Source organism: Anabrus simplex, chromosome 12 (assembly GCF_040414725.1).
Source record: "Anabrus simplex isolate iqAnaSimp1 chromosome 12, ASM4041472v1, whole genome shotgun sequence".
Lineage (NCBI taxonomy): Eukaryota > Metazoa > Arthropoda > Insecta > Orthoptera > Tettigoniidae > Anabrus > Anabrus simplex.
Window position 1 is genome coordinate 8,756,939 of NC_090276.1, and position 22,396 is coordinate 8,779,334.

The 22,396-nt window shown below is 41.8% G+C and overlaps 1 protein-coding gene across 1 annotated transcript in view; it reads right to left on the reverse strand.

Moving 5' to 3' along the window:
* LOC136884461 (uncharacterized) overlaps positions 1-22,012 on the reverse strand; it is a 196,892-nt gene extending 174,880 nt beyond the window's left edge. The window contains exon 1 of the mRNA XM_067156646.2: positions 21,806-22,012. Within this exon, the coding sequence (XP_067012747.1) occupies positions 21,806-21,840 (35 nt within the window). The 5' untranslated portion in view covers positions 21,841-22,012. The remainder of the gene's footprint in view (positions 1-21,805) is intronic.
* Positions 22,013-22,396: the final 384 nt, after the last annotated feature.

A 22,396-nucleotide genomic window follows, 5' to 3' on the forward strand; every position in this document is an offset into this window, starting at 1 on the left:
GGGATTCGAATCCACTATCTCCCGGATGCAAGCTCAGAGCTGCGCGCCCCTAACCGCACGGCCAACTCGCCCGTTAAGATAAAGGCAGGTGTTACGCAGGGAGATTGGCTCTCGCCCCTGCTCTTCAATTGCGTCCTTGAAATAGTCATCCGCGAGTGACGCAAAGAAATGAACAACGATGTGTGTGATTGGGTTACAAGAGCATGAACCTTTCAACTGATTGCCTAACTTTTGCAGATGATCTAGCAATTTTCTCGGATTGTTTAGATATGACTACAAAGCAAATTAATCACCTCAAGACACAGGCGGAAAACGCAATTCATAACTAACTTCTGTTTTTAAAATGAGACAACAAAAAATATTACACCACAGAAATCCGAACTATTATTATTATTAGACCAGAAAACTGATCACGCAAAGCTCACTTAGAAGTTGTGCATTTCCTTCTTTGCCAGGCAGCCTTCAGTTTTTCTCTCATCATGGTTCTTCGTTCTTCTGTCCACTTAGCTCCTGTCTTCTTCTTGTGGTTTCTCTCCGACTCCACTTCCCACTTGTTGATTTTCGTTCTGTAGCAAGTTCGGTTAGCGATGTCGGCCACTTTGATTCCTGATTTTCCCAGGTTCTGGCGGATTTCCGTTGTCCACCTATTTGTTTTGATGTTTTCTGTTGCCTCAACTAAGATTCTTGTCAGTCTGTTTTCTGGAAGGCGTTTGATGTGTCCGTAAAATTTCAGGCGTCTTTTTCTGATGTCGGCCACAAGGTTTGAGAGCTCCTCGGTTTTTGTACGAGATTGCAGTCTATATCCTTCGTCAGTCAGTTTTGGGCCGAGAATTTTTCTGATGATTTTACGTTCCTCTTTCAGGATGTCTTCGAGTACTGTTTTCCTGTGGAGATCCAGTGTTTCACTCGCGTATAGTATTTCAGGTTTGATCACAGTGTTGTAATGTCGAATTTTGGTGAAGATTGAAAGGCATTTTTTGTTGTAAATGTTTTGTGTTCGGCCGAGGGCTCTCTTCATTTTCTGGATGCGGACCTCGAGGGCCTTCTGTTCTTTTCCTGTTGGTACTATAATTTCTCCGAGATATCGGAACTCAGTTATTATTATTATTATTATTATTATTATTATTATTATTATTATTGCTTCACCTAACTGTTCGATCTCTTGCATCACTGCACTCAGTTCCAAGTCCTTTGTGTATGGAATTTGGTCTCCAACTGCCAAGTTGGATCAGAATGACGGATAATCCCTTACCTCACCCGAGCGTCATCGCGCTGTATAAAAAGGACCTCGAGAAGCTAAGCTGGTGTCTGAAGGGCAAACAGGAGGGGGAGCAGGGCGGCAAAAAACACTCGTCCTTGACCTGGAGCATCCCGGCCGACCGATTCTATCAGCCGTCTATAAAACGTGCGTCCCATCAACATTCCAGGGAGAGAATACCACTTCCATTTCTGAAGACCTCCTTTGGAGACTTGAGGATAGTGTCATCAGTAAAGCTCCGAAGTTGAAGACCTATAAATTTATAAAACAGACTTATACGAAGACCTAAAAATATCCAAAAAAAGCACCTAAAATATCCAAAAAGCACCTAAAATCCAAAAAAGCCCCTAAAATATCAAAAAAGCACCTAAAACTGGCAAAAAGAACGTAAAAATGCAATCCAAATTCATTTATAAATTTAGCTTTTACAGTACATATTTAATGAAGGAATGTAAAACCAAACACCATGGCCCAACAGCCCCGAAGGGCCTTGGCCTACCAAGCGACCGCTGCTTTGTCCGAAGGCCTGCAGATTAGGAGGTGTCGTGGTCAACACGACGAATTCTCACGGCCGTAATATAATGTTTAAAAATGCAACATTCTGGTGGTATGCAACATACAGTGCAAGATATGAGTGAAATACTTCTTTCAGACATTATATATTTTAAGATTAACATAATTTAAAAAACGAATTCCGTGCTTGTTAAAAAAGGTACTTGCAGAATTCAGAATGATTTTTTTTTCACCTAGAATGAATTCAGCGAACCCGCAATGGACATCCTGGAGAAATAAATTCAAATTACTATAACTGGAATCATACTTGACTTAACCACACTAGGGCTAGATAACTTGGAATTCGGAAACCTCACCTCAGTTGGCTTTGCAGGTTCTTAGGTGTCAAGGATCGTCAGTTTTAAGACAGCACGTTGCGTAACATCGAGAAACTTCTCTCCTCATCAACGAATCTTAATGGCTCATACTTTAAGCAAGTGAGATCTTCCTCTTCAAAAACACTCCCATCAAAATTTTCTCCTTTCAGTATTTAACTTATTTTGCATACATTTTGATGCCCTGGATTTTTTTAAGCTCTAGTTTCATTTTCTCTGCTTTCAGAGATGGTTCAAATATATGTATTTATTACAGAAAAGATGTTTAAGGGGACAGTCTGGAGATAAAAATCCATATTGTGATCATTTTGGCAAAGACATTCTTATGGCTGAAAAGGACAGACTTTCTTATTTCTTGTCACAACGTTATTCCGTTGAATTCAAAAGATTCATCACTTTAATAATGCTTTCTTCGAAAGTCTGCACACAGCAGAAATGGGCGTCACTTGGAACTTTTGTAACTTTTTTCTGAATACCATTAATAAAAATATCTGTATAAAAAAATTACTCAAAAATTTAATACAATTGAAAGAAATTAAATTAATAAAAATAATTAATCGAAATGTCCGTAATATGGGCGCCAGAGTTCACCAGAATGGATCTCTCGAATTTTAATAAACAACTAGCAGTTTCCCGCTGGCTCCGCCCGCAGTGTATGGTGTTGTTCGTTACTATCCCCACGGATGCATTGGCAAAGTTTCGAGTTAATGAAATAAACCACATGATCTGCTGTGGTAATAGAATGTAATATTGTGTCAACAAAACACTTCAAAATACATCACACAATGAAATTGAATTAAACGTTCCTTGGAACAACACTACGCGCCGAACTGTTAAAAAGTCCTTCAAAGATCTTCGTCATGGAGACAAATGTACTCATGACTTTTCTCAGAATCTACCAATTTAACTCGTTATTACCTCAAAAGAAACCGTTTAATCCACTGAGTGTTTTTAGACTAAAACGAAGAGATATGATTGGTTCAATGAGAAAAAATGTTGAAGAAATGAGACGTCAAATTGAATGTGCACTCATAACTTTCCTCAGAATCATCCAATTTGAATATTTAAGAGCTGAAATGAAAGAGCTTGATCCACTGAGTGTTCTTAGGCCAAAACGAACTCCGTACCTCAATGAGAACCAAGGATATAATTGCTTCAAAGAGACAAAAAATTGAAAAATCAAATAATCTGAGGAAGGCGGAAGTTAAGTGATTTCTAGTACCTGACGACAAATCTGTGCATGAATGCTTTTCAGTTAAAAAAAGAATAAGGAAATCGACCGGATAGAATGGCCGGACTGTCTGACTTTAGTTTTCATACATTTTTTTAATATATAGATGATAATTCTTTTTCTCCCATGGCGTGTACATAATGCTGCGTACTGGTACATCTGCTTCAGTCCTTACCTAACCTTCTGAGCACGACTAAATAGGTAGGAACTGCACTTAGGTTCATCAATAACTCCACTAATTCTAAAATAACTATCTTCTTTTCCTACCGCTTTTCCCACACCTGTTTGCGGGTGCGAACTGTGTCGCACATGTGGATTTGGTTCTGTTTTACGGTCGGATGCCCTTCCTGACGCCAACCCTATTAGAATCACTATTGCATGTTTCTGTGGTGGTTGGTAATGTAGTGTGTGAAGACACAAACACCCTGTCCCCGAGCCAGAATAACTAATCAGAAGCGATTACAATCCCCGACCCAGCCGGGAATCGAACCCGGGACCATCTGAACCGAAGGCCATTACGCTGATCATTCAGCCAATGAGTGGCAAAAAAAAAAATTATTATGGTTGTTTCTTCTTTCTTGTCACAGCGTTATTCCGTCGAATTCAAACAACTTATCACTTTAATAAAGCTTTGTTTGCCAGTCTGCACACAGCGCGTCACTTGGAACTTTGCTTCCATTTTCCCGTCAAGTATAATTTTCCATATTATTCCTATTTTTCTCCCATAATATTCTGCCAAATGTAACTACATTTGTACGGTATATGCATCACCGCTATATCAGAAAACCTGCGTACCGGGTATGGAATTTTTGATTGCAGAATTTTTCAAGTAAATCCAAAATTTTAGAACATAAAAATTACACAAATTTTAGTACAATATATCTCCTTATATAAATCATGTGCAGAAAATTCAATATACAGTGCTTTTTAAGGAAGTATTATCTTCTTATTTCCAAAATTTTCATTAAAATCTCAAATTTCATGAAAAATTTGAATTTCAAATTTCAAAAATTATCTTCAAAGACAATTCTTTTTGGAGAAACTATTAATTGTATATGAAATCAATTTTCGTGATATCCCTACTTTTATTTGGGTGACATTCCCACAAAGTTTCGTGAAAATCCATGCATTAGGTAAAATATCTCCAGACTGTCCCCTTAAGAGGTGAATTGAGAATGGGCAGTAAAAATGTAGTCGACAGAAGGTTAGGACCAATAAGCCAAAAAACGCGGAGAAAGGCAAAAAGAAGGACAAGTAATCCCCACCATTTTCAGGCCCACAATGACCCAGAATGAACCTTGTCTTCGGACACTCCAGAAAAAAGGAATATTCTTTAATTTCCGAGCCCTGAGCTAACACATTCATTCCCGTTCACACCTACCTGAATCTGCCATGTTCTTATCTCGCTGACAAACACGTTACACGCCATAATAGTTATTTATGAAACTTCTGAGTAATATGGACTTCTTTCCAGGAGACGGGTTCTTCTGTCATCAACCCGCAGGACGGCAGCAGCTCGCCACGCCTCTCTGCCGTATTGTAATTATAACCAGAACAAGCTGCTGGTTCTGAGGATATCCTTAGGATATTTAATGCGGTGGTTTCCCCTTACCTTCCGCATCATATGCCGTTGACCGAATGGAGTGAGATTATGCTTGCCCAGTTTTACTTCATCTTAAAACAACAATTATCACAGGGCGAGTGGCTGTGTGGTTTGTCTCCCAGCTGTCAGCTTGTATTCGGGAGATAGTGGGTTCGAAATCCACTGTCGGCAGCCCTGAAGATCGTTTACCGTGGTTTCCCATTGTCATACCTGGCCAATGCTGCGGATGTACCTTCCTTCCCACTCCCAGCCTTTTCTCATCCTAACAGCAATACAGGCTACCCTAAATCTCAACCGCTCTCTTCTGGTAGCTCAGTTAGTACATTTTAAATCAAGGTCACATTATCATTTTTTAAATGTCCACCTCTGTGGTGTAATGGTTAGTGTGATTAGCTGCCAACCCCGGAGGCCCGGCTTTGCCACGAAATTTAAAAAGTGATAGGGTCTACTCACCCTGGGGAGGTCAACTGAGATTTCAATTCCCACCTCGGCCATCCTCGAAGTGGTTTTCCATGGTTTCCCCACTTCTTATGCAGGCAAATGTCGGGGTTACACCTGACTTACGACCACGGCCGCTTCCTTCCCTCTTCCTTGTCTATCCCTTTCAATCTTCCCATCCTCCACAAGACCCTTGTTCAGCATAGCAGTTGTTGTATACCCCCGACCCAAAGTCTCACGCTCCAGGACACTGCCCTTGAGGCGGTAGATGTGGGATGCTGTACGTATATCGCCAATATACGAGAAAATCTCGTAAGACCAAACACATGGGCCACTAAAAGGGCCGTATGGTGGCGCAGTTCGTTTGTAATATCGTTTCGCCTCAGTAATTTTCCAAATGACCACTTCTAATGAAGAACGACTGGAGGTGTGGAGGGAGCAAAAGCTAGTTGTATGTATACAAACATCGTAAGGGTCGTTTTCCCGGTTTGCATAGGGCAGGCTAGGATAGAAACACAGTTCAATGACACAGGGGTGATGAAAAACAAACTGTGTTTTATTTGAGGCCGTGACTTCACGAGTCAGTGACGTCATGGCGTCGTAGGCCCTATACACTGATGCTTTCTGAGTTGAGAGTTTTATTCCGTACGTATATCGCCCGGACCACTTGATAAGTAACTCACACTCTGTTTATACATGGGGACTGAAACATATTTGAGTATACTTACCGTACTAAATACGATCCCAGTTTACATGTAGTATTGACCTCGGGGCCCTTAGCTGACTCCTGGCACTGCTTCCACTTAGTTTCAATCTGCTTTACGTCGCATCGAGACAGACAGATCTTATGGCAACGATGGGATAGGAAAGGGCTAGGATTGGGAAGGAAGCGACTCTGCATTTGCCAAGTGTGAAAACGGGAAACCACGAAACACCATATACAGGGCTGCCGACAGTGGGGTTCGAACCCACTATCTTCCGGATGTGAGCTCACAGCTGCGCGCTCCTAACCGCACGGCCAACTCGCCCGGTCGTAACGTCATCGGAGCTACAGTACGGCCTGTACATCACAAAGGCAGTGTTAGAATATGACACAACAATACAACAATGTATATATTACTCCATTTGACTTTTTTTTTTTTTTTTTTTGCTAGTGACTTTACGTCGCATCGAGACAGACAGATCTTATGTCGACGATGGGATAGGAAAGGGCTAGGAGTGGGAAGGAAGTGGCAGTGGACTTAATTAAAGTACAGCCCCAGCATTTGCCTCGTGTGAAAATGGGAAACCACGGAAAACCATCTTCAGGGCTGCCGACAGTGGGATCCGAACCCATTATCTCTCGGATGCAAGCTCACAGCCGCGCGCCTCTAACCGCACGGCCAACTCGCCCGGTGACAATTTTTAACCTACTAGTACTTTTATTCATTATTCTAAGATACGCAGGCCTCTTATCCTTATCCTTCACTACTGTCGTTTGTATATGTTTTGATGTTTTCAATTTCCATTTTGTTCTCCTTTCTATTTTTGTTTTATATTCACTTCCCAGATATTTTACTCTCAGTACGTCGGTTCCCCTTAATAGATGGAATGTTGCAGTATCATTGTTGAAATTTTAATTTGATTTCACAGCTGCAGGTTGGCCATTCTTGCTGGGATATGAATTACTGGTGGTCTCCATAAAATATATTTTAATATTTACTTATTGACTGTTGTTTGACTTCTGATTTGAACAAAAAACAACTGCTCAAGAAGAGAAAAAAAGATTCTGTGTAATCTTTTAAAAAACGCAGGTAAAAGTGGGGGGAAAAGTGCTGAAGCATGAAATATAAGGGAAAATGTGGCAAAATGTAGTAATCTCGCGGAAAAAGTGCAAAAGGTGCAACAAATCTATATATATAAAGTAACTTGTCCTGACTGATTCATCATCGCCGAGCCAAAACTACTGGACATACAGAAATGAAATTTTGGGGTTACATTCATATTAACATGTAGGTGCTCGCTAAGAGAGGATTTTTGGATATTCCGTCGCTAAGGGGGTGAAAAGGGGGGGGTGAAATTTTAAAATGAGTGTATCTATATCTCAAAACTTTAAAAGTTTACAGATGTAAAAATTGGCATTTAGAATCTTCTTTAAAAATAAGGAAATACGTATTTTTTTGTTTTCAGAAAATCCCAATAGGAGGGGTGAAAAAGGGGTTGAATGCCTTTAATCAGGGTACCGGTACTCATATCTCAGAAAATGAACATATTACAGACCTGAAAAATTGTACTTTTGATCTCTTTTAAAAATAAAGAAACCCGTATTTTTTTGTTTTCGGAAAAACCAATTAATGGGAGGGTGAAAAGGGGGGTGAATTTTTAAAATGAATGTATCTATATCTCAAAATTTTGAAAGTTTACAGATGTAAAAATTGGTATTTAGTATCTTCATTAAAAATAAAGAAACACGTATTTTTTTGTTTTCGGAAAATCCCAATAGGAGGGATGGAAAGGGGTAAAAAACGGGTTGAATGCCTTTAATGAGGATACATATATCTCAGAAACTGAAGATATTACAGAACTGAAAATTTGTATATGGGATCTTCTTTAAAAATAAAGAAACACGTGTTTTTTTTTGTTTTTGGAAAATCCAATTAATGGCGGTTAAACATGAGTGACAAATTGGGGTGAATTTTTTGAAAGATTATATCTACAGAATACCTGAGAAACGTAAAATCTTACAGACGTAAAAAGTGGTATTTGGAATCTCCTGTAAATGTAAAGAAACATAGGTGATTTGTTTTTGGAAACTCCACTTAAGGGGAACTAAAAAGGGGGTGAAATTTTAAAATGAGAATTTGTACAGTATATCTCAAAAAACTTAACATGTTACAGAAGTGAAAAATGGTATTTTTATCTCTATTAAAAATCAAGAAACGTGTATTTTTAGTTTTCCGAAATACCACTTGGGTGGAAGGGGGGGGAGGTAAAAGTGTCTGAAAATGGTGTTGAATTATTTTAATTAGGCTACTGATATCTCAAGAATGAAGATGTACAGACGTGAAATTTAGTATTTGGAATCTGCTTTAAAAGTAAAGAAACACGTATTCTCGGAAAATCCAATGAAGTGGGGGGGGGGGGAGGTGAAAGAATTGAAAAATTAATTGACTTAATTGTATGAGAATACTTTCATCTATTAAAAATCAAAGTTGTTACAGACGTGAAAATTGGTATTTGTATCTCCTTTAAAAACAAAGAAAAACGCGTTTTGGGGGGGAAATCATCTTGGGGGGCGGGAGTAAAATGGAGTTGAATTCCTTTCATGAGGACACAGAAATCAAAAACTGAAGAAGTTAGAGTCGTGATAATTGGTATTTAGAAGATCCTTTACTATTAAAGAAACAAGTTTTTTGCCGGAAAATTCACTTTGGGGGAGGGGGGGAGGAGTGTGAAAAGGAGTGAAATAAAGTGAATTATTTTTATGGGGATACTTATATCCCAACGCTGAAGGGAATAGACGTGAACATTGGTGTTTGGAATCTCCTTTAAACATAAATAAACATGCCTTCTTTTAATTCTTGTGGGGGGGGGGGGGGTAAATAAACTTGACGGCGGTGGGGTGTAAAAGAAGGCGAGTCCAGTTGATTTTACTGTTCATAATGTACTTATAAGGAGCCTCCGTTGCTCAGGTGGCAGCGCGCCGGCCTCTCACAGCTCGGTTCCGTGGTTCAAATCCCGGTCACTCCACGTGACATTCGTGCTGGACAAAACGGAGGCGAGACAGATTTTCTCCGGATACTCCGGTGTTTCCTGTCATAATTCATTCCAGCACACTGTCCAATATAATTTCATTTGTCATTCATTATCCATTGCCCCAGAGGAGTGCGACAGGCTTCGGCAGCCGGCACAATTCCAATTGTCGCCGCTAGATGGGGGCTTTATTCATTCCATTCCTGACCCTGTCGAATGACTGGAAACAGGCTGTAGATTTTCGATGTACTTATTCTGATCATAAACCGATCATTTTTAATCTTTCCTGGGTTCGTTTTCAAGAGCCATAATTTCCTTTGGAGAACTTAAAGTCAGATTAAAGTAGATTTTCCTGGCATTAAATAAAAATTTAAACATATTTGAAATAAACGATAGGAATGATTTGACCGTGCAATTGTTCTCCTCTATAATAAGGTCAATAATGCATGGAAGTATATCGCCAAGTAGCGGTCTTGAATCTTGCTGCTTGGTCCATAATAATAATAATAATAATAATAATAATAATAATAATAATAATAATAATAATAATAATAATAATAATAATAATGTTCTGGACCGTCCAAATGTGCGGACCGCACTGGAAGCGGGTGCTGGCTGGGTAATGACTATGAATCCAGTCCGGCCGCGGGTTCAGTACCGCCAAGGCACCCAAGACGACACCACGCCGGATCTCCTCAAGGATTTGATCCATATTAAAAATGCTTATAGGAAAATATGGCAAAGATTTAGGGACCCAATGACCGGGCGGAATACCTGGACCTAGCCCGGGAAGTACGAAATCGATTGCTGGAAAGAAAGATTGAAAAATGGGAGGAACTTTGCCGTAATCTCTCAGAAAACTAGTCAGATCGCAAATTTGGGCAGATTCTCTCAGAAAATGAGTCAGATCGCGAATTTTGGTGGATTATATATAAAACTTAAAGCATTCAATTATATTTTTTCAGTATAATACCGTAGCGAAGCACGGGCGTCTTGCTAATTGTGTATATATATCTTTTCATATCCCCAAGTATATATATATATATTGACCTATCTGTATGAAAATAGCTATATTTTTTGCAAAGGTATTGGACCTAAAAAATTATTTCACTACTTATGACTCGCTCTTTCCTCTTCTAAGCTAAAAAAGCTATGCCTTTCCGCGTAGGACAAAAAAAGCGTACGAGTGTTTGTTATTCTAGCCAGCCTAGGTGACGACCCCACATTCCATTCCACACAGTAACGCTGCAACGACAACTTCTCAGAATGCGAAAGATAAGGCTGAATGAGCACGATAAGTTTCTGACGAATCTTTCTATTGTTTTCTTCAATCTGAAACTTGTTCCTTCTTCTCCGAGACATTTATACTGCTGAACCTATTCTGGTAATTTTTCGTTACCAGGCAACATCACCGGCTCATTGTGAATAGTTCTACACAGTCGATCAAGCCTAACAGTTCTGTATCCATCGCTAACGTGTAATTTTTTGTAATTGCAGCAGCATTGCCAACTAACGGAGATGAGTAACAGCAGAAGAGACAGAGGACACCTCAGGTAACGACAATGGTCTCTCGGTGTAATATTATTGTTGAAAAGCTTCAGGGGCTTAGGGAATCTCCCTCCCCCCTGTGGGTGTGGGCGGTAGAATAACACCCACGGTATCCCCTGCCTGTCGTAAGAGGCTACTAAAAGGGGCTCCAGGGGCTCTGAACTTTGGAGCGTGGGTTGGCGACCATAGGGCCCTTAGCTGAGTCCTGGCATTGCTTCCACTTACTTGTGCCAGGCTCCTCACTTTCATCTATCCTTATCGACCTCCCTTGGTCAACTCTTGTTCTTTTCCGACCCTGACGGTATTACGTATAGAGGCCTAGGGAGTCTTTCATTTTCACTCCCTTCGTGGCCCTTGTCTTCCTTTGGCCGATACATTCATTTTTCGAAGTGTCGGAACAGTTCCATTTTTTCTCTCTGATTAATGCTATATAGAGGATGGTTGCCCAATTGTACTTCCTCTTAAAACAATAATCACCACCACCACCACCACCACCACCACCACCTTAGGGCATTCCATGCCTACCCCCTCCCCCTAGAAGGACACCATGACCTTGACATCGGTGTGGGAGCTTGTGTACTTGTTGATTCCGAGGGCTGTGCCAGATCAAAGTTACCCATGCTGGATTGGCCTCGGTGCAGGGCCAAGCTAACGAGGTGTTCCGAGTTGCCTGCGCTCTTTATTCTTCATTTCTAATTCTACCTTTCTATTCTCACCTTCTTAAATGCCATTTATCTTCCTGTCTAACCAACCTCTCTGCCTTGGGTAGACTCCCCCTGTAGGTGGAGCGGTAGAATAACACCCACGGTATCCCCTGCCTGTCGTAAGAGGCGAATAAAAGGGGTCTCAGAGGCTCTGAACTTGAGAGCGTGAGTTGGCGACCACTGGGGTCTTAGCTGAGGCCTGGCATTGCTCCCACTTGTGCCAGACTCCTCACTTTCATCTGCCCTATCCGATCTCACTTGATCAACTCTTGTTCTTTTCCAAACCCGACGGTATTAGAGCACTCGAGGCCTAGGGATTCTTTCGTTTTCACGCCCTTCCTGGCCCTTGTCTTTCTTTGGCTGATACCTTCATTGTTCCAAGTAACGAATCCCTTCCATATTTTCTCTCTGATTAATGTTAACAGAGGATGGTTGCCTAGTTGTACTTCCTCTTAAAATATTAACCACCACCACCACGCCTACACCTTCGATCCTCTTCCACCGAATGACCCATCTACACCCCCCTTCCCCACGGGTATGCTATAAATTATAGGAGTAAAGAACTGGAATCAGAGATAAGGCTTTTTGCAGATGATAATATATAAAATAACAGTTTTGCCTGTACATTGCTCAGAATTTTTAAAAATGGTATTTCTGTATCGGTCACGTATGTATGTATGTATGTATGTATGTACACGCATCACGAGAAAATGGCTGAAGAGAATTGAATGGAAATCGGTATGTAAAGTCTGGGAATGAGACACTACAATCTAGGCTATAAATAATTGTATTCACGCTGAGTGAAATAGTAGTTTAGGGGAAGGCCAAAAATGTAATTTTCAAATATTTATTGTATTAGTGGTCCTATCGATAAATACTACATACCAAGTTATATAGAATTGAATTTCGAATCATTTATACATTTTTACCGCACCGGCTATGATAACACAGATATTCATTAACTTAGGCTGTTGTTGCTTAGTCCTTATGAACGCTGAGCATTGCTGACAATGTTCAATCGTGTTGACTGGCGATGGTTTTTGTCATGATTGTCCATATCGACAAGGAAAAGTGTGAAGGTGGTTATAAAACTTGGAAAAAATGGTAAAGGAACGATCGCTTGAAGAATAAGAAAGGGAGTCATCAAAGACAAGGACGACTCCCTTTACATTACACGCCCTAATATCACAGAGTCGGAAGAAAACAATGTGAAGGCCTACAGTATCGAAAGTTCATGAAACTGATCAACTGTAACATTACACTGACCATTGTTTGTTATGTGTTTTGTTTCTTCTGCTGCCACTCATCTCCGATAAATGGGATTCCTGCTGCGTACCGATTATAACAGACTGCCTGAATATTGGCGGGAAGTTAGATAACTTTCTTCTTTAGCATGTCATTTCTGTGGTTCATACATTTTCTCATACTACGGGTACGTAACACACTGGTTCATCATAGTATTCCAGCAATTCGATCCCTACTCTGAGGCACGGATTGGGATGAGCAGTGTGGGTCTGTCTGCGGCCTGCTCATTCCAGTCTTGGAATTTTGGACTGTTTTTCCGGCAGCGTAGTACTGCTGGTTAAAAATGAGAAAATGTGCGGTTTTTCAGTTGATCGAGTATTTCATGTGATAGCATTGCTTTTAATCGCGACATTCCTACTGACGTCATTGTAACGACCTATGTTGATATCAGTTGGGAAAACAACAAAGACAGTCTTTCTGAGGATGTAAGGAGAGAGGTGGAGAGGAATTGTCTGCCGTTATAATGAAAACTGCCGAACACGATTGTGACTGGCAATAGGCAAGTGGGCCTGCCATCATTATGAAAACTCCTCAATTTGATCGTGACTGATAGTAGGGCAGAGGCCCTGCCATTACACTGAAAATCCCCTAACCCAGTTTTCACACGAGAAAAGACGTACGGTGACTTCTCCGTCGGGTTTCTGGGGTAACGTTAAGGGCAGAATTACGTGAGCGCCCACTGAAATAATGCTGAAACTTACCATAACATTTCTCACAATATCTATCATAACATGAAAGATAGAAATGCACCAGTTTTACTTTGTCAAGTCAAAGCCCTTCTGATTCTAATGGATTGCAATTTATAGTATTTAGACTTCCAGTTTCTTGTCAGGAATTGTTTGAATATGAGAAATTTTTCAAGGTCTTATTGAAACATGTCATGTTGGTACACATTACTACTGAAGTATTGGTACCACTGCTTCCAAATTATCACCACACATTCATAGATGCATGAAAGTCTTGAAACTCTAGAATTTTAACATTTGATAAATATTTATGTATTTAGTTATAAATAAAAATTTCATTTTAAAATATTGTAACTTTTAGCAACAAGAAAAAGGTTTATAAAAAACACAATTTAGAAGCAACATTAAAACTTGTAGAGTTTTAGTATCGCAGTACAGTCATACATGAGTGTGCAAAATTTCACATCTCTAGGTAGAATAGTTTAGGAGCAATGTGTACCTAAATGTGAAAAAAAAGAAAAGTTTTCGGGAAACTGCAGTCAAAGTTTGTGCTTCACTCACACCTGTCTCAGAACATTCCAGGACCATATTCTTCTTGCTGCTGGCTCTCCTCATCTTCTCTCTTCTCTCTTCCGTTTTGTTTCTGTTTTGAATTCTACCTTCCTCAGTGGATTCTACACTTGCTTTTTAGGATTTTTCCACACGGTCAATGTGATTATGTCAATAGTGGAGTTTGAAAAGTGGGGCGTGGCAAAAACAAGGCTTCACATTATTCTTAATTTCTTTGTGAAATCAAATAAAAATGCATATAAATCACACATATTTTTGTTCAGGAAGGCGCACTTTTCAAATTAAGAGCACATTTTTTTTTCTTTTTTTTTTTTTTTCGAAATTTACGTTCTACTCACGTATTTGTGCTATGCAATTTAGTACAATCTTACTCACAATGTGTACACTACTAAACCTAGACTTATGTATACAATGTAGAATTCCGTAGCGAAGCACGGATACATCAGCTAGTAGAGTAATAAGTGCGAAACTGCAAAATGACCTCAACAATGTTGTGAGATGGACAGATGATGATAAACGGAGTTGAAAGTCAGGTTGTGAGTTTCACTAATAGGAAAAGTCCTCTCAGGTTTTACAGTGTTGATGCGGTGAAAGTTTCTTATGAGGATCACTGAATGTACCTGGGTGTTAATATAAGGAAATATATTCTTTGGGGTAATCAAATAAAAGGGATTGTAAATAAAGGGTACAGATCTCTGCACATTGTTATGAGGGTATTTAGGGGTTGTAGTAAGGATGTAAAGAAGTGGGCGTAAGACTGTGACGAATAGTCTTTGGGTGGCTTGACTATAATTTCCTTCTATTAAGCTATGGTATAAGTCTCTGGTAAGACCCCAAGTACAGAATGGTTCCATGTATGGGACCCTCACCAGGATGACAACTCCAGAATTGGAAAAAAAAAAAATCCACAGAAAAGCAGCTTGATTTGTTTTGAGTTATTTCCGACAAAAGAGAAGCGTTACAAAAATGTTGCAAAGTTTGGGTTGGGAAGACTGGGAGAAAGACGAGCTGCTCGACTACGTGGTATGCTCCGAGCTGTCAGTGGAGAGATGGCGTGGAATGACATTAATAGACGAATAAGGTCGAGTGATTATTTTAAAAGAAGGAACAATTACAATATGAAGATAAAGTTGGAATTCAAGAGGAGAAATTGGAGCAAATATTCGTTTATTGGAAAAGTAGTCAGGGATTGGAATAATTTACAAAAAGAGTTCTTAAATAGGCCTATATTTCCAAATTCTTTGGAGTTATTTAAGAAAAGACTACGTACACATGAAATGAGGAATCTACCACTGGGCGACTGCCCTAAATACAGGTCAGTGGCGGCTGATTGATTCTCCAGACTCTTTCGACGTGATAGGCGGCAGAATACATCCAAGTTATCCCCTGTCTGTCGTAAAAGGCGACTATAGGGCGACCGGAATGCTTTCATCTTGGGAGCATGGGTAGGCGACTACGGGTTCTCTCGCTGAGTCTGTCGTTGTTTTCACTTGTGCCAGCCTCCTCACTAACATCTATCCTATCCGACCTCCCGTGGTCAACTCCTGTTCCTTTCCGACCCCGACGGTATTACAGCAATCGTGGCCCTTGGGCAATACTTTCATTTTTCGAACGGTCAGATCCCTTCCATTCTTCCCCGCTGTTTACTGTTAATAGAGGATGGTTGCCTGGTTGTACTTCCCCTTAAAACAATAATCATCACCACCCCAGATCCAAGAGAAAACTAGCGTCATGTAACAAAATGTGTGACGGAAGTGTAGCCTAGCAACCGTGCAGGCTGTGATGTAAGGTATGGATGGATGGTCAGACAATGTTACCTAGCAACCGTGCAGGCTGTGATGTAAGGTATGGATGGATGGTCAGACAATGTTACCTAGCAACCGTGCAGGCTGTGCTGTAAGGTGTGGATGGATGGCCAGAATGTTACATAGCAACTGTGCAGGCTGTGATGTAAAGTATGGATGGATGGCCAGAATGTTACATAGCAACCGTGCAGGCTGTGCTGTAAGGTATGGATGGATGGTCAGACAATGTCACCTAGCAACCGTGCAGGCTGTGATGTAGGGTATGGATGATCAGACAATGTTACCTAGCAACCGTGTAGGCTGTGATGTAGGGTATGGATGATCAGACAATGTTACCTAGCAACCGTGTAGGCTGTGATGTAGGGTATGGACGATCAGACAATGTTACCTAGCAACCGTGCAGGCTGTGATGTAAGGTATGGATGATCAGACAATGTTACTTAGCAACCGTGTAGGCTGTGATGTAGGGTATGGATGATCAGACAATGTTACCTAGCAACCGTGTAGGCTGTGATGTAAGGCATGGATGGTCAGACAATGTTACCTAGCAACCGTGTAGGCTGTGATGTAAGGTATGGATGGTCAGACAATGTTACCTAGCAACCGTGCAGGCTGTGATGTAAGGTATGGATGATCAGACAATGTTACCTAGCAACCGTGCAGGCTGTGATGTAAGGTATGGATGGTCAGACAATGTTACCTAGCAACCGTGCAGGCTGTGATGTAAGGTATGGATGGTCAGACAATGTTACCTAGCAACCGTGTAGGCTGTGATGTAAGGTATGGATGGTCAGACAATGTTACCTAGCAACCGTGTAGGCTGTGATGTAAGGTATGGATGGTCAGACAATGTTACCTAGCAACCGTGTAGGCTGTGATGTAAGGTATGGATGATCAGACAATGTTACCTAGCAACCGTGTAGGCTGTGATGTAAGGTATGGATGGTCAGACAATGTTACCTAGCAACCGTGCAGGCTGTGATGTAAGGTATGGATGGTTGGTCAGACAATGTTACCTAGCAACCGTGTAGGCTGTGATGTAGGGTATGGATGGATGGTCAGACAATGTTACCTAGCAACCGTGTAGGCTGTGATGTAGGGTATGGATGGATGGTCAGACAATGTTACCTAGCAACCGTGTAGGCTGTGATGTAGGGTATGGATGGTCAGACAATGTTACCTAGCAACCGTGCAGGCTGTGATGTAAGGTATGGATGGATGGTCAGACAATGTTACCTAGCAACCGTGCAGGCTGTGCTGTAAGGTATGGATGGATGGTCAAACAATGTTACCTAGCAACCGTGCAGGCTGTGATGTAAGATATGGATGGATGGTCAGACAATGTTACCTAGCAACCGTGTAGGCTGTGATGTAGGGTATGGATGGTCAGACAATGTTACCTAGCAACCGTGCAGGCTGTGATGTAAGGTATGGATGGATGGTCAAACAATGTTACCTAGCAACCGTGCAGGCTGTGCTGTAAGGTATGGATTGATGGTCAAACAATGTTACTTAGCAACTGTGCAGGCTGTGCTGTAAGGTATGGATGGATGGTCAAACAATGTTACTTAGCAACCGTGTAGGCTGTGATGTAGGGTATGTGTGGATGGTCAAACAATGTTACTTAGCAACCGTGCAGGCTGTGATGTAAGGTATGGATGGATGGTCAGACAATGTTACCTAGCAACCGTGTAGGCTGTGATGTAGGGTATGGATGGATGGTCAGACAATGTTACCTAGCAACCGTGTAGGCTGTGATGTAGGGTATGGATGGATGGTCAGACAATGTTACCTAGCAACCGTGTAGGCTGTGATGTAGGGTATGGATGGTCAGACAATGTTACCTAGCAACCGTGCAGGCTGTGATGTAAGGTATGGATGGATGGTCAGACAATGTTACCTAGCAACCGTGCTGTAAGGTATGGATGGATGGTCAAACAATGTTACTTAGCAATTGTGCAGGCTGTGCTGTAAGGTATGGATGGATGGTCAAACAATGTTACTTAGCAACCGTGTAGGCTGTGATGTAGGGTATGTGTGGATGGTCAAACAATGTTACTTAGCAACCGTGCAGGCTGTGATGTAAGGTATGGATGGATGGTCAAACAATGTTACTTAGCAACTGTGCAGGCTGTGCTGTAAGGTATGGATGGATGGTCAAACAATGTTACTTAGCAACCGTGTAGGCTGTGATGTAGGGTATGTGTGGATGGTCAAACAATGTTACTTAGCAACCGTGCAGGCTGTGAAGTAAGGTATGGATGGATGGTCAGACAATGTTACCTAGCAACTGTGCAGGCTGTAATGTAAGGTTTGGACTGATGATCAGACAATGTTACCTAGCAACTGTGCAGGCTGTAATGTAAGGTAAGGATGGATGGTCAGACAATGTTACCTAGCAACCGTGCAGGCTGTGATGTAAAGTATGGATGGATGGTCAAACAATGTTACTTAGCAACCGTGCAGGCTGTGATGTAAGGTATGGATGGATGGTCAGACAATGTTACCTAGCAACTGTGCAGGCTGTAATGTAAGGTTTGGACTGATGATCAGACAATGTTACCTAGCAACTGTGCAGGCTGTAATGTAAGGTATGGATGGATGGTCAGACAATGTTACCTAGCAACCGTGCAGGCTGTAATGTAAAGTATGGATGGATGGTCAGACAATGTTACCTAGCAACCGTGCAGGCTGTGCTGTAAGGTATGGATGGATGGTCAAACAATGTTACCTAGCAACCGTGCAGGCTGTGATGTAAGGTATGGATGGATGGTCAGACAATGTTACCTAGCAACCGTGCAGGCTGTGATGTAAGGTATGGACTGATGATCAGACAATGTTACCTAGCAACTGTGCAGGCTGTAATGTAAGGTATGGATGGATGGTCAGACAATGTTACCTAGCAACCGTGCAGGCTGTGATGTAAGGTATGGATGGATGGTCAGACAATGTTACCTAGCAACCGTGTAGGCTGTGATGTAGGGTATGGATGGTCAGACAATGTTACCTAGCAACCGTGCAGGCTGTGATGTAAGGTATGGATGGATGGCCAGACAATGTTACCTAGCAACCGTGTAGGCTGTGATGTAGGGTATGGATGGTCAGACAATGTTACCTAGCAACCGTGCAGGCTGTGATGTAAGGTATGGATAGATGGTCAAACAACGTTACTTAGCAACCGTGCAGGCTGTGATGTAAGGTATGGATGGATGGTCAGACAATGTTACCTAGCAACCGTGTAGGCTGTGATGTAAGGTATGGATGGATGGTCAGACAATGTTACCTAGCAACCGTGCAGGCTGTGATGTAAGGTATGGATGGATGGTCAGACAATGTTACCTAGCAACCGTGCAGGCTGTGATGTAAGGTATGGATGGATGGTCAGACAATGTTACCTAGCAACCGTGTAGGCTGTGATGTAGGGTATGGATGGTCAGACAATGTTACCTAGCAACCGTGCAGGCTGTGATGTAAGGTATGGACGGATGGCCAGACAATGTTACCTAGCAACCGTGCAGGCTGTGATGTAAGGTATGGACGGATGGCCAGACAATGTTACCTAGCAACCGTGCAGGCTGTGATGTAAAGTATGGATGGATGGCCAGAATGTTACATAGCAACCGTGCAGGCTGTGATGTAAGGTATGCATGGATGGCCAGAATGTTACATAGCAACCATGCAGGCTGTGATGTAAAGTATGGATGGATGGTCAGACAATGTTACCTAGCAACCGTGCAGGCTGTGATGTAAGGTATGGATTGATGATCAGACAATGTTACCTAGCAACTGTGCAGGCTGTGATGTAAGGTATGCATGGATGGCCAGAATGTTACCTAGCAACCGTGCAGGCTGTGATGTAAGGTATGCATGGATGGCCAGAATGTTACATAGCAACCGTGCAGGCTGTGATGTAAAGTATGGATGGATGGTCAGACAATGTTACCTAGCAACCGTGCAGGCTGTGATGTAAAGTATGGATGGATGGTCAGACAATGTTACCTAGCAACTGTGCAGGCTGTAATGTAAGGTATGGATGGATGGCCAGACAATGTTACCTAGCAAGCGTGCAGGCTGTGATGTAAAGTATGGATGGATGGTCAGACAATGTTACCTAGCAACCGTGCAGGCTGTGATGTAAAGTATGGATGGATGGTCAGACAATGTTACCTAGCAACCGTGCAGGCTGTGATGTAAAGTATGGATGGATGGTCAGACAATGTTACCTAGCAACCGTGCAGGCTGTGATGTATGGATGGATGGCCAGACAATGTTACCTAGCAACCGTGCAGGCTGTGATGTAAAGTATGGATGGATGGTCAGACAATGTTACCTAGCAACCGTGCAGGCTGTGATGTAAAGTATGGATGGATGGTCAGACAATGTTACCTAGCAACCGTGCAGGCTGTGATGTAAAGTATCGATGGATGGTCAGACAATATTACCTAGCAACCGTGCAGGCTGTGATGTAAGGTATGGATGGATGGTCAGACAATGTTACCTAGCAACCGTGCAGGCTGTGATGTAAAGTATGGATGGATGGTCAGACAATGTTACCTAGCAACCGTGTAGGCTGTGATGTATGGATGGATGGCCAGACAATGTTACCTAGCAACCGTGCAGGCTGTAATGTAAAGTATGGATGGATGGTCAGACAATGTTACCTAGCAACCGTGCAGGCTGTGATGTAAGGTATGGATGGTCAGACAATGTTACCTAGCAACCGTGCAGGCTGTAATGTAAAGTATGGATGGATGGTCAGACAATGTTACCTAGCAACCGTGCAGGCTGTAATGTATGGATGGATGGTCAGACAATGTTACCTAGCAACCGTGCAGGCTGTGTCTTGTGGGTGGTGGTCATCTGAAATTAGCAACTGCTGGCGGATGTCGATAGACATAGGCTATTGGACATATTTGTGATGATAATAATAATGTTTTAATAATGTTATTGGCTTTACGTCCCACTAACTACTTTTACGGTTTTCGGAGACGCCGAGGTGCTGGAATTTACTCCCGCAGTTCTTTTATGTGCCAGTAAATCTACCGACACGAGGCTGACGTATTTGAGCACCTTCAAATACCACCGGATTGAGCCAGGCGAAAAGTTACATTTCTGAACATGTGCCATTTCTAAATGATCGATTCAATTACAAAAGTACTAAATACGTATTCCTTACAAATAATCCCATTACTTTTAATTAATTACTCCCCAACTCGGTACAGAATCACAATTATTTTTCAGTATGAGTCCTTTCCACTATTTATAGGGGGGGTGGGGGGGCGGTCGGCTTCGCCCAGGGCGCAAAGTTTCCTTGTACCGATCTTGACGACAGACGCTTCGAACTGTCAACTCCGAACAGTAAGTTTATCCCACGAGTATAGGCATAAAAATGTAAACAGAAGAAGCGATTTCAAACAATGCGTGTTTGTGGCGAAATATCGGCATAAGACTACAACGTCCTCCAGACTACGGAGGCGCTCCATTTCAGATGACAATCACTGATGTAAGAGGTTAAGTGTCACTCAAAGAGCACTCCACGACTCTAGAATGTTTTGGAATATTATTTAGCATGCAACAGTTGACATTCCAAAACGCACATCACGCCTTTAGAGGAAGGTCTAAGCTTTTACCGCTCCCACTAAATACAAAAACACTCCCACAAGATGAAAAAAGGAAAAAAAAAAGTAAGAAACATAAAGCCCGTTCCACACAAAGCACATTGTGGTTATATAAATGCGTAGTTTCTCTCTTTAACTTACCTTGAACATGAGAAAAGTTAAAAGAAATGCTTGACATACTATGGAAAAACATGGACGGTAAAAACAACTTTTACATCACAACCCTGAGAAAGATAGAGGGAAAAAAATATTGCTTTGTGAAGATGGCTGAACTGAACTTGAAGTTAAATAAATACATGGAATGTATTGTTTCTATAGGAGTGGAGTTCATCTCCGTCATCGAAGGTCAAATACACAGGCAAGGACTGTTCCACCCGGATACTTCAGTAATCGGAGACGAAACAACGAAAGTAAACTTACCCCAAAGTAGGCTCTACTTGAATCGGCGTCTTCATTTGATCAGATCAGCCAGTAGTACTAGAGGAGAAATGTCAAGCTCGATATTCCCAGTTCGAACCAACGTTGACAGTAACACTACTACTCACAACACAACATTCACTCACAACTCACAGCCTTCAACTGCCCCGCTGAGCAGCACACCCGCCTGAACTTGTCTGTCGACTGCGACACGCGGCGAGGCTTTGACCGGGGGGCAGGACTCGACGAGCTGTTTGTTGTCAGAGAAATCTGACGATCAGGTCCCATGACGTAACGCCAGGCAAGCGTGGAGGGAAATGTAAATGAGGAGGATGGGGCTTTAAACTTCCTTCTTAAATATTTCAACTAGTGATTGTTATTTTCTGTTCAACAGGGCAAAACAACGCGGAGACCAGTGGGTTAGAATGATTTTGTTGTTGTTTCCAATTTCACTTTCAAGCAAATGCCGGGAAAATTCCTGTTAAGGTTGCCAGGTGTACGGTTATGCCCGGAACATTAGGGTTTTTTCTTATTTTGTTTCTCGTACGAAGCACGTAGATCACGGAAGACTACTGGCAAAAATGAGTGCAATGG